The 13,512-nt window shown below is 50.8% G+C and overlaps 1 protein-coding gene across 1 annotated transcript in view; it reads left to right on the top strand.

Annotated features, from left to right (window-relative positions):
• Window positions 1–13,512, top strand: part of HCN4 (hyperpolarization activated cyclic nucleotide gated potassium channel 4) — a 47,815-nt gene that overhangs the window by 26,234 nt on the left and 8,069 nt on the right. Inside the window, exons 2-3 of the mRNA XM_036316995.1 lie at window positions 1,356–1,779; window positions 12,394–12,555. Coding sequence (XP_036172888.1) covers window positions 1,356–1,779; window positions 12,394–12,555 — 586 coding nt within the window. The remainder of the gene's footprint in view (window positions 1–1,355; window positions 1,780–12,393; window positions 12,556–13,512) is intronic.

Here is a 13,512-nt window from a genome sequence, read left to right as displayed (position 1 = left end):
CACAGGCTGACACTCTATCCACTGAGCCAAATCAGCTAGCCACCCCCACCTCCCAGGTCTTCACTACCCTATCCTATTGCCTGTGTCCATGGGCTATGCATATAGGTATATATATAAGTTCTTTGGTACCTCTTCTCGTTCCCCCAACCCCCATCAAGGTATGTGTTCTTATTTCTTTATTAATTAATTAATAAAGATTAACATCTTTATCTGTTATTGTGTAACTGCCTAAATTAGTAACAGAAGAAAACAGCCTTGCAGTGCAAGTGCTTTGTCTTAAGGCCAGTCCTGGGTGGCTGGTACTTGGGCCGGGTCCCAGGATGATTGGTCATACCTTCTAGACCAGCGGTCACCAACCGGTGGTGCGCGGACCACTGGTGGTCTATGAGGTCCGAAAGGTTGGCTACCGCTGCCCAGTCAGTGCCTGTCTGTGCTGTCTGCACACTCCAGAGGGACCCCTGCCAGGCCAGGTGGGAGGCCTGAGAGTGGTTCTTACCTCCTCACATTGCTTAACCTCTCAGAGGCTTTGCCTCCCTCTCTCAGGAAGCATTTAGAGTTGCTTTGAGGGCTTATCAGAAATGATGCCAGTAAGCCCCATCTGGTCTCACTCCATTGCATTGAGTGGTAATTCATTGGTATCTGAAATTGCCCCATTAACACTTCCTGTTTTTGAAGATATAACTATCCTCCCCAATCCCATGTTAGAACGAAAACCTCTGATGGCCTGGCATTTTCTGATGCTATGATATAGGTTAAAGGGTACTCCCAGAAGCCAGATCAGAATTTTAGGACTGAGTGTTGAGGTTCTACCCCTCACTGCACATTGGGGAAACTGAGGCCCAGAGCAGGGAGGGCATGTGCCTGATCGCACAGCATCGGTGACAAAGCTGGGACTGGAGCCTGGGCCTTCCCTGCTCTCTGGTCACAGTCTGGGGCATGTTTGTCTGCTAGCCTGCCTCAGCGTCAGCTGCCCCTCAGGGAGGATGGAGCAGCCTGGCCTGAGCCCAGGGTAGTTCTGGGTGAATTGTTCCTACCACTAAAACAGCCCTGCACTTCGCTCTGATACTGTTGTTTGTTTTGCTTTTCAGCCTCTTACTGGGGGAAGGTGATGCAGGTAGGAGGCCTGTCGTCAGGGAGCTCCTGGAGGGGCAGGCAAAGGGTATCTTTAGTGAAAGAGGAGCCTCTTTCCCTGCCAGTGTCCACGTCTTGCCCTGGCTCCCATAGTCTACCTCCCGCAGTGCCGTAGAACCTCCCAAGACTTCTCTCCTATACTTGCTCTTTCTCAGAATTTCTCTCTCAGTCTGTGACTCATTCTCTTCCTCCTTCTGGCAACTGACCCCTTTGTCTCTGGGCAGATTCTACTGGGACCTGACCATGTTGCTGCTGATGGTGGGGAACCTGATCATCATCCCTGTGGGCATCACCTTCTTCAAGGATGAGAACACCACCCCCTGGATTGTCTTCAATGTGGTGTCAGACACATTCTTCCTCATCGACTTGGTCCTCAACTTCCGCACAGGTATTGTGGTGGAAGACAACACTGAGATCATCCTGGACCCACAGCGGATTAAGATGAAGTACCTCAAAAGCTGGTTTGTGGTGGATTTCATCTCCTCCATCCCTGTGGACTACATCTTCCTCATTGTGGAGACACGCATCGACTCAGAGGTCTACAAGACAGCCCGGGCCCTGCGCATCGTCCGCTTTACCAAGATCCTCAGCCTCCTGCGCCTCCTGCGTCTCTCCCGCCTCATTAGATACATTCACCAGTGGGAAGAGGTGAGTGCTCAGACTTAGATCTCTTGAGGGAAGGGTGTTTTCCCCCAGGGGGACTGAAGGGCCAGAAGCTAATCTCAAGATAGTTGGATGTGGGCTGTCAGATTATAGCAGACACACCTGCTGCAGGGGGACAAATACTAGTAATTTCTTGAATATCGTGTGCTAGATACTGGGCAAATCACTTTATAAGCAGTATCCCATTTAAGTCTTTAACATCCATAGAGGGTACCATATAGGTACACGCAGGTACCATGTTTTAATGAGGAAACTGAGAGACAGAAAGATTAAGGGATTTATTAAGGTTACAGAATCAGTAACTAGTGAACCTAGACTCCAGAGCATACACTGGTAACCACTGCACTATATTGTAAAGGTGTCAAACTCATAATCCTATAGGGGCTAGACAGGGAATGTGAATGGTGAAATGGGCAAGTTGGAAGACATTAGGGAATGTAGTAGACTGGGGAAAACTGGAGAATGTCTTCTGTCTAGCTCTAGCCACTTGTTGCCAAGTGGGAACGGCCTTGGGTTGCTAGATCTACAGATTTATCATGAGAAGCAGGAATCTGGGTTTTTGTGCAGATTTTGTTGGCAACTATTTTAGGTTGGGTCCTTCTGGAGCAGACCCTGAGATAAGGATTTGCATGAAAGTGATTTTTTTAGGGGGAAGTGTTTCCAGGAAGATATAGTAAGGGATTGGGGAAGAGAGAAAGGGAAAGGAAGGAAGGAAGCTAAGCAAGGGTACATACCATGGAGGGTTACTTGGACCCCAACCCATGGGGACCTTTTAGGATAGTGTATACCATGCCTCAGATGTGTTAGAATTTTGTTGTTGTTATTAATCCTCACCCAAGGATATTTGTTTCATTGGTTTTGTTCTTGTTAATCCTCACCCAAGGATATTTTTCCATTGACTTTTAGAGAGAGTGGAAGGGAGGGGGAGAGAGAGAAACATCGATGTGAGAGAGACACATTGATTGGTTGCCTCCTGTATGTGCCCCCAACCAGGGCTGGGGATCGAGCCTGCAATCAAGGTACATGCCCTTGACCAGAATTGAACCTGGGACCCTTCAGTCTGTGGGCTGACACTCTACCCATTGAGCAAAACCAGCTGGGGCTCCATTGATTTTTTTTTTTTAGAGAAAGTGGATGGGGGAGGGAAGGAAGGAAGGAGAGAGAGAGAGAGAGAGAGAGAGAGAGAGAGAGAGAGAGAGAGAGAGAATGAGAGGCACATCTATCGGCTGCCTCCCTGCATGTGCCCTGACTGGGAATGTCAGGGGCTAGGGATCAAACCTGCAACCCAGGCACGTGCCTTTGACTGGGAATCAAACCCACAACCCTTCAGTGTGCAGGCCAACGCTCTAACCACGGAGAAACACCAGCCAGGGAAGAGGTGTTGCAATTTTTATATCCCCTTACCTGCCAACCATTGGTTCAGAGGCCTTCCCACCCTTAGTGCTAGCAGCAGGCAAAGTAGTTTCCAGCAGCCTGGCTCTAAAGCAGGAGCGGGGACAGTCCGGCCCGTGGGCTGTATAAGGACCGCAAAATCAATTGATCTGGCCCTGCCAAGGCATTAGTGGTGAGTTAATTAAATGTTTGACTAATTAAATATAGCAGGCTACTTTTTTTAAGCAGGCTAATTTTTAAGTTGATAATTTTGTGTGGCCTGGGAATGATGTTATAAATATCCAAATGGTCCTTGGCAGAAATGGTTCCCCGTCCCTGCTCTAGAGAGTGAAAGCACCAGGAGTCTAGAGTTGTGTATGCACAAAATGTGTAAAGGATCCTTAGGCCTCAGGGTGGAGCACAGACTACAGAAACTAAATAATAAATCATAAGAAAAAACGGGTAAGCCAACACCACTCTGAACAAAATTGACTACTCTATGAGCTGAATGCAGTTGTCTGGGATGGAGGAAAGAGAGGGGACTACCAGCTGGGGTTTGAAATAACAGATGACCTTGCCAGGTGCTTCGGTCTGTGTCTGCCACCACCCAAGTTGCATCTCTTGGCAGCAGCGGCAGGCAGGCCAGCCTGGAGGTACTGGGGTTGGGGCGAAGTGCTTTTTGGGACATCCCACTCCGGGGTCCTGAAGCTTCTGCAGACATGCGTTTCCTTCCTCAACTCACTGCTGCTGTTGCTCTCCTGTTCTCCAGGACTCAGCTCGACTAGGGTATTTCCCAGGTACAGGATATGAAGTTCCCGGGCACAGGACAGGAAGCAGTTACCCAGCCAGGAGCACCCATGCTGATGGTTGGGCACTGGCAGATTGAAGTCAGAGGTGTCATGAGCACCTGTGCCACAGAAGTGCCTACACCAGTCTATCGGAATCACTCCATGCAGAAATTCTCTTTTGCTTCGAAAATTTGCATTCTTTCTACTGACAGAGAAGCGGCAGTGACTTGCCCATGGCCATGCAGCAGATACCTGGCAGAGCTAGATGAGAACCCACTTAGTGTTTTTGGTTCCCAGCAATATGCAGTCCCTGCCTGGTGCAGTGCAATGCTTGAGGGCTTTGGAACTAGAATGACACAGTGGAGACTTGAGTTAAAATGCTGGCTCCACACTGCCTACCTGTGTGACCTTGGTGCCATCTTGCCTCTTTGATCCTCAGTCTCTTACCTGCAAAGTGGGTATAAGTAGTACCTTCCTCTTTGGATTATTGTGAGGATTAAATGAAATGATGTTTGTAAAACCCTTTATGTGAAGCCTGGTGCCAAGAATCATTTAATAAAGGCTCTCACCCTGGCTGGTTAGGTCATTTGGTTTGTGCATCGTCCCATACACCAAAAAGGTTGTGGGTTTGATTCCTGATTAGGGCACATATTAGGTGGTAGGTTTAATCTTCGGTCCAGATGCCTGTGGCAGGCAGCCAGTTGATGTTTCTCTCTCTCAAATCAATAAAAACATATCCTCACCTGAGGACTAACATCATAAGAATAATAAAATAAAGGCTCTTCCCTACCAGTTATCTTAGCGCTTCTCCAGGGCGTTTCTTTTTCTCAAGTACTTTTTATCCATTATTTCACTGGTTCTCAGCTGGTTAGTCAAACAGGCAGTGTTTATTACCCTGATTTGTCAGGTGAGGAAACTGAGGATCAGAGGGTCAGCTGCCCCACTGGCAGGGTTATTGACCTAGACCTCCTGACCAGGTTCATGTGGCTCCTGTTTTCTCAGGTGACCTGAAAGGAGGTTGACTTTGATTCTGTTGTTCCCTTTGTTAGGGACAGCTTTCCACTGGGATTAGGAAGGTAGGCAGCAGAGCAAGTTGAAGGGTGTGGGTGGAGGATTTCCATGTGACAGGTTGGGTCTGAAATAGCTGGGGGACATCTAGGTGCAGAGGGAGGTTGGCATGTGGGTCTGAGCTCAGGACTGAGAAGGGCCAGTGGCTATGGCGATGGTGTTGGGGTGGTAGGGCCACCCTGAGAGGCTGCAGAGGAAGGATGGAGGTGTAGTTACTGGAACACCCTGAGAGGCTTGTCTCGGTTTCTGTCCCAAGTAGAAATGCAGGACCATATTGGCTCACTCAGTCCCTGAGAAACCCCAACCTCTGTTTATCTTGGACTCACTGCTAGACCTTCATCGAATGCAGAGAAGTGGCTGCTGTTTCCTTCTCTGGCATCAGCTCATGACTCCAGGCCCCAGTCCCTGGTGGCTAGCCTTGTTCCCCCTAGGCCCAGGCCCTGGGGTTGTGGTATTTGGGGGAGTGGGCAGAGCTGCCCGTGGCTGGGCAGGGGGCGCCCTGAGACAGGAGATAAGTGCGTCTTCCACACTGTACATCCTAGGAGCTCAGGGCAGGGCTTCTGTCCCCATTGCCCTTTGGGACTGACTGCCCTCTGGGTGATCCAGAACTAGTCCAGCAGGCTCTGGCCCTGGAGTTTCCCTAGGGTAGTCAGAGTTCCTAAAAGACCTCAGATTCGGGCTCTAAACTGGACATCACTACCCAGTCTCGTGGGCAGGAAGGGAGATCCCTGGAGACAAGATGGATGGCTCCCGACCCCTCCACACAGCACCCTTATTTTGCCTACCAGCTGGGGAGTAAATTGCTTTGTGTGGTTTCTGCCAGGCACACTGCCCAGCCAAGAGCTACCACTAGACCCCTTGGATTGGATTGGGGTTTCCAAGCTAGCCCCAGGAACCCTATATCCAATTCTTAATGGCCTGCTCCAGCCCCTGGGTTTCTCTTAGTCTCAGCTTGGCTGGAAGCAGTAGTAGGGTGACCTTTGAGGCCCCTACTTTGCATGAGATCTGGAGAGGGAGGTATTTAATAGGGAAAACTCTGCCCTATCTCCTCCAACTCCCTATGTGAATCTCTTTCCTTCTTTGGACCTCAGTTTCCCAACTGTCAGTTATATTCCGATGTTCTCAAAGGCTGGGGCTTAATCCCTACGCCAGCCTCCCTTGGTGAGATCACCTTAGCTGATCCTGAGGACATTGTTATGACTTCAGGGGGGACCGGGGAGTGAGCCTCCCATGGTGAGGGAAAAGCTTGCCTGAGGCCCCCTGGTGAAGCTCCGGAGATGTTGGACTCCTGACCCCCAGCTTTAGTTGTCTCCTCTAGCCCAGCCCAGCCCCCCAGTCAGAGAGTTCCTGAGCAGTAGTGGCAGGTGTTGGGAGTCAGGGTACGTGGAAGGTCTTGGCAGGTGTAGGCTACCATCTCAGAGGATGACACCTCCTGCTTCCATCCCAGGCGATCTAGGTCAGCATCCTCCCTCCCAGCCAAGCCTCTTCCTCCCTCTGAGGTGTGAGCTTGTTATAGGCACCGAGGCTATTGTTAGAAACCCTGGTCTCTGCCCCTTTGAATGTTCGTCTAAAGGGCCCAGAACCCCAGTAACCCATCCCAGAAGCCTCTTCCTTCCTTTGGCAACTTAGAGCAGTGGGAGGAGGGCTGGAGGCAGGAGGCCAGGCCCTGGTAGCTGTGTGACCCCCTAATGAGCCTCCTCCCCGTGTGGGCCTTAATTTCTCCATCTCTCTCAGAATCGAGGATTTGGGATGACACGGAGGGGTGGTCCTGGCCCTCTCTATGGGCCCCGGAAGGGACTCAGCATGACACCGCTGTGCCTGGGATATACTTGGAGCAGCCACTCCCTCAGGCCTGGAGTGCTGTCCTCCATGTGGCTGCTTGTTCCTGAGACACCAGGAGAAGTTTGTTCTTTCCTGCAGAGAAAACAAGCCCCAGGGAGGGAACTCACCCAGGCCCTCAGAGGAGGCATGGTGGAAACTGCAGTTTTCGGTCTCTCCCCTGGACTGAGAAATCAACTCTGTTTTGAGGGCTGGGAAAGAGAGGGGAGGAAAGGAAACATGTGCGAGTACCTCCTGTGTGCCAGCTGTGGGCATCATCTCTCCTGACCCCAAGACAGCCCAGGAGCTGGCAGTTATTGACACAGATGAGGAAACTGAGGCTCAGAGCAGAGAAGGCAATTGCCCCAAGTGGAGTCGTCACTCTGCCTTTGTACTGTGGTCGAGACACTGCAGAGGGAGTGGGAGCGGAGCTTCCCCCAAGTGCCATCTGGGGCATAGACAGTGGGCTTCCCAGGCTGCTCACCCAGCAAGGTTTGCGGGGACCTAGAAATGAAGGTACTCAACCCCCATAGTCAGAACCAATATCATAAAAGGAGACTGTAATAAGGTATAAAGAGCAAGACAAATATTTGCACAGAGCAGCAGTCTTGCAGGTGGCCTGTGGCCCTAGCCCACAGTGTTTGGCAACCTCTCCCAGCAACAACCAGCCTTGCTCACAGCAACCACACCTGGGGCCTCACTATCTGGGGTACTCTCCTAGCCTGAATGGATGCCTCCCCACCAACTCTTTGCAGGAACCTCAGACTTTTCCATGTTGGTGTCTTTGGCTGTGTAGTGTCTGATATCTATCCACAGTACACCTCCCTGCCACCCAAATGCCCATCATCTCCCCTCCTAACCTCCCACCTCCCAGCATCTACATCCTCCTTCAGCCCAAAACAAGGCACCACTCCAACATGCCCTCTGTTGGGTAAACTAGTCTGTGACTTCCGGCAGAAAAGGGCACCTTCTTTTTTCCAGCAAAGGCAAAGGCAGATTCCCTGTGAGCTGTACCTGCACAGAGCAGGGCCTTTTTAAATGTCACTGTCTACACTGTGATGGCCCTGATCCCCATCATCCCATCGTCACCTTCACACTGAGCACTTCTCAGTTCCTGAGACCCTACCACGTGCTTTACCATATTCATTGCTGAGATCACAATAAAGGCAAAATTAGACAAGGACCTGATCTTGGAAGATAATTAGTTACAAAGAAAAGAAAAACATAGGTAATACAAAAAGAAAAGAAGACATTGCATAAAAACCTGCCAACCTTGAGACACAGAGTATTAGAGTGGTTCACAAAAAAAAAACAAACAAAAATAAACAACAGTTACTGTGGGCAGTAGCCATCTGAGACACTAACTAAAAGTGATCCAAGACTTCCTTTAACTTCTTTAGCTCCTATCCAGTTCAGACTCTTCTAGAAAAATATCACAGAGTGGGGGTCTTAACCAAATATCACAGTGTGGGGGCGTCTTTCTCACAGTTCTGGAAGCTGGAAGGATGAGATCAGGGTGCCAGCATGGTTGGGTTCTGGTGAGAGCCTGCTTTTGGTTTGTAGATCATCTCTGTCATGTATCCTCCTTGAGGGCACTAATCCCATTCATGGGGGCTCCAACCTCATGGTCAAATCACCTCTCAAAGGCCCCACCTCCTAATACTATCTTATTGGGGATTAGGGCTTCATCATAAAAATTTTGGGGTGACAAACATTCAGTCCAGCTCAGAAATGAAGAAAATCTAATCTAATAAAAGAGAAACATGCAAATTGACCGTACCTTCGCTACACCCCAAGCCATGCCCACCAGCCAATCAGAGCGACTATATGCAAATTAACCCAACCAAGATGGCGGTCGGCGGCCATGGAGCTGGAGCAAGCAGGAGGCTTGGTTGCCCTGGCAATAGAAGAAGCCAAGCTTCCCGCCTGCCCTGTCTGGCTATGGCCTCTGCTAAAAGCAACAAAGTTTCAATTATAGAAGCTAAAAAAATATCCCAGATACCTGCTTCCAGCTAGCCTCCACTGGGAGCTTGGGTGGCTGGGGGCCGTGGCCAGACTGCAAACAGCCATCAGCCCCTCACCCAGGCTGGCCAGGCACCCCAGCAGGGACCCCCACCCTGAAGGGTCTGTGGCCAACCTGAAAAGGGCCCTCAGCCCCTTACCCAGGGTGGCCAGGCACCCAAGCGGGACCCCCACCCTGATCCGGGACACCCTTCAGGGCAAACCAGCCAGTCCCCACCCATGCACCAGGCATATAATAAAAGGGTAATATGCAAAATGACCCTAACAGCAGAATGACTGGGAATGACTGGTCACTATGACACACACTGACCACCAGGGGGCAGACGCTCAATGCAGGAGATGCCCCCTGGTGGTCAGTGCGCTCCCACAGGGGGAGCTCTGCTCAGCCACAAGCCAGGCTGACGACTGCCAGCACAGCAGTGATGGCGGGAGCCTCTCCCGCCTCCTCAGCAGCGCTAAGGATGTCCGACTGCAGCTTAGGTCTGCTCCCCGCTGGCAAGTGGACATCCCCTGAGGGCTCCTGGGCTGCTAGAGGGATGTCTGACTGCCAGCTTAGGCCCGATGCCCCGGGGAGCGGGCCTAAGCCAGCAGGTGGACATCCCCTGAGGGGTTCCAGACTGTGAGAGGGCACAGGCGAGGCTGAGGGACCCCCCCGAGTGCACAAATTTTTGTGCACCAGGCCTCTAGTCAATAATAATGATCCTACCTATGTATGTGTCCAGGGTACAGAGCACTTTCTTAGCCACATCAATTTCTCCAGCAACCCTGAGAAGTGGTGGGCAGATAGCTAGCTTCTCTTAGTTGAGGGGAGGCTGAAGTGTGGTAGGAAGTGAGGGCAGGTGCTGGTCATCTCTGAGGCTGGATGATCCCATGTCACTGGCCCTCCTCATGGTTAGTCCCATGTCACTTGGGGGAGCTGGTGACATTCTGGTCAACCAAGAAATTGAAAGGCTAATGACTTGCCCAAGGTCATAGAACTATTGTGTTCACCTGAGTGCTAAAGAGGCGGAAGTGGAGACTTCCCACAGAGCCAGAGCTTGGTGCTAGTACTCAGGAACTGCTGTGAGATTGAGATGAGAGGCAGAGGGAGCCTCTGGGGTTTAGGATCCAAGCCTGGGGCATGGCCAGCAGCAGAGGGTTGGCCAGAGACACCAGTGTCTTACTTGGGTATATTCTGCATCCCAGACACAGGCAGGCCCCAGTCCCTACTGAGCCCTGGTTGCCATCCCAAACTGTCCTGCCTGCTCTCTAGTGTCCACCACCCCTTACACTGAAATGTGTCAGCTTAGCCAGGACCTGGCCCACTGACAATGTTGGGGCTAGTTCCTGTGCCCCAGTGGGGCTAGGCTGCAGGGCACAGAGCACTGGGTTGATTGGGGCCAGACGCCGAGGAGTTCCACCTGGCCCTGGATCCAGCTTGCTGTAAAATTGGCCACGTATCCCAGTCACTTTGGGTTTAAATTGTTTTATCTGCAAAATAACCACCTTTTTTGTCACCGGGCCAATATGACAATCTGCAGGCAGCGCTAGTTCAGATCTGCCTCTACTGCCACTGCCACTATAACCGTGAGCAAGTCCTTTGCTTCTCTGAGCCTTGATGTAAAATGTAGTAAATTAACAATATGTTCAGCAAAGTTTGTTGTGAGTTTAAGTGAGATGATGACTGTGATGTTATTGTCCCTTTGTCACTGGGCTGTGGAGGGTGATGGGACAAGTTGGAGGTTCCATTCTCCATGAACCTTTCCAAGGTCCATTTCATCCTGAAGACTTCACAGCATATCTGCATTCAGAGTCCTGCTACTAATGGGGCCACAGAAGGGTGTGCCCTTTGGTTGTTAAAAACCTAGACCCCAGGTTAAACCCACATTTCAGAAGGAGAAACTGAAGTCACTAGTATCAGAATATCCTGCCACCAGCTACAAGGCTGCAGTTAGAAGATCACTAGACAGGGGTAGAAATATCTAGGGTTGCCCTAACCGGTTTGGCTCAGTGGATAGAGCGTTGGCCTGAGGACTGAAGGGTCCCAGGTTCGATTCTGGTCAGGGGCATGTACCTTGGTTGCGGGCACATCCCAGTAGGGGGTGTGCAGGAGGCAGCTGATCGATGTTTCTCTCTCATCGATGTTTCTAACTCTCTATCCCTCTCCCTTCCTCTCTGTAAAAAAATCAATAAACTATATATTTAAAAAAAGAAATATCTAGGGTTTGTTTCTTTGAGCCTCAGTTTCCCTATCTTGAAATGGGCTACACTAGTTCTTAAATTTATAGGCATTTGAAAAGTCAGTAATTTTGTCTCAAAGTCCCTCTCTAGGAAGGTTGCTCTGCTTGAGAATAGTATGGAGGGACCAGAACTAAGAATGAGGTCATACTCCAAAGTCTGTAAGGCTAGAGGCAAGGCAGAGCTTCTAGAGAACTCCCTCTAGACTTCCTGTCCATCTCTCCATCCCCTCACTGGTACTTCCTGCTGAAACTGGACCAAGAGGCAGCACTGGGAGGAGGGAGGTGGGGTGTAGATACTGGGATGTGCCCACCCGTGGCCCTGCCCAGCCATAGTTCAACCTCTCCTTTGGCGTCACAGCGGTAGAGATGGACAGGTGGCAGGGGGCTGGGGTTGAGAGTGCTGTACTTTATTAACCTGTATAGGAGAGCGTTACTACTAATAACTATTAACTAATCATGAAGATTAATTATTAATAGCGGTTCTCAATTTATTGAACACTTCTACACCTAATACTAAGCATTTTATATGTATAATTTAATTCTTTAGACAACCCACACAGTTAAGAATTTTTATCGCCATTTTCTAGATGAGGAAACATGATCAAAAAGGTTCAGAGATTTTCTGAGGATTGCACAGCTGGAAATTGGGTAGGAAGAGGGCCTGGGATCAAAGTCTGTGTGAACTTGGAGCCTGTGTATCCCAGCTGTTTTGTTGCAGTTCCATGGCTGCCTTAGGCAGAACCCACTGACCCTGGGGGAGTCCTAAGAGTCTGGTGACTGATTTAGGGAAATACCATGCCCTGTCCTGACCACAGGCTGTGGTCCCCTGAGGAGCGTCAGGCTGGCTGGCTCTTCTCCCTGTTGTTTCATGGCCTAGACAAGCTGATAAAGTGATTTCTCTACCCACTTCAGGGCTATATGGGGCTCCAGGTGCCCCCCTCCTCTCCAGGTCTGGGAACCCCAGACACCCTTTCTTCTCCTCCCAGGCTGTTTGGTTTGACTGATAGGCAAATCCCCAGGGTAGGAGAAGCCACTTTGAAAGGTGAGAGACCCTGGTTGGCTGGACTTCCCATGGGAGCCTCCGCCACACACACACACACCTGCACAGATCCCTCTGGGGCCCTGCAGCCTGCAATCTGCTTCTTTCAGGGCCTGGCCTGACGCCTTTCCACTCTAGCCATAGCCTGACCTGAACTGAACTGGGCACCCTACCATGTGTGTGCAGAGCAGTGCCACTCGAAGCTGCAGGATCTGACTGGGTGGGGTGTTCCTCTCTTCTGGTCACTCACCTGGTCACTTACCTCTGCGGACAGATCTTCCACATGACCTACGACCTGGCCAGCGCCGTGGTGCGCATCGTGAACCTCATCGGCATGATGCTCCTGCTGTGCCACTGGGATGGCTGCCTGCAGTTCCTGGTCCCCATGCTGCAGGACTTCCCTGACGACTGCTGGGTGTCCATCAACAACATGGTGGTGAGCACCCAGCCGGGCCCTGGTGAGGACAGAGGGGGCTGATGAGGCACTGACGGGCAGAGCAGGTTCACAACTTGAAACTCCTGAGTTCCAACATGTAAGACCCTGAGGTGCCAGCCTAGTACCCACGGCACATGGCTTTACCCAGTACAGGTCTGTCACAGAGCTCCTGGCCGCACGCTGCTACCTTTGCCTTCTCACAGCCTCACTGCAGCTGGGAGCCTGGCTATTTGGAGCTGATTTCACCCAGGGAGACTAAGACGTGGGCTCCTCAGATTCTGTCAGGTGTGGCAGAGCTGGGCTGGTGGCTCCTGCCCTCCTGCCTTTTTGCCAGAGGCAGACCTGTTACCAATTGGGGTTACCGACTGGGACCTCAGTTCTTTTCGTCGACACAGAAAAGATTTTAAGGTGAACGAAAATGAAAGTAAAGCAAAATGGGGTTTATTGAAGATACATTCTAAACTAGGAGTGGGCCACTGAAGAGAGAGAGAGAGAGAGAGAGAGAGATGGGTAAAATGGCTGGGCTGCACTGGGAAGTCAGAATAGGGGGCCTTGGAGACAGGTTTAGGGGTTAGCCCGGGATGAGCTGCAGCTGCCCATTCTTTCCCTGGTTGCAAGCCTCGTGGGGTCCTTTAGAGTTTAGGAGACATGTGCCTGTGGGGGAAGGGAAGGAGAAAGGGAATGGCATGGGCCTGCTCCTTGAAGGTAGAGCACAAGTGCAAGAGATAATGGCCCCCAACTCCTGGATTTAAAAGACGGATTTTCTGGGTGGAGACTTTCACTTGCATTCAGGCATGATTGACAGAAACTGCCTTTTTTCTGGGCATGCCCTTACCCATAATACATACAGAAAAACCCATGGGGGCAAGGTCAAAACCGAAATACAAATTTCATTATAATTAATCCAGGACCCTAGTGAGGTTGTATTGTCCTGTCGTTTTCTCTGAGCATGTGCCA

Source organism: Myotis myotis, unplaced genomic scaffold (genome assembly GCF_014108235.1).
Source record: "Myotis myotis isolate mMyoMyo1 unplaced genomic scaffold, mMyoMyo1.p scaffold_m19_p_1, whole genome shotgun sequence".
Taxonomy (NCBI): domain Eukaryota; kingdom Metazoa; phylum Chordata; class Mammalia; order Chiroptera; family Vespertilionidae; genus Myotis; species Myotis myotis.
This window is presented reverse-complemented; position numbering and strand designations above follow the sequence as displayed.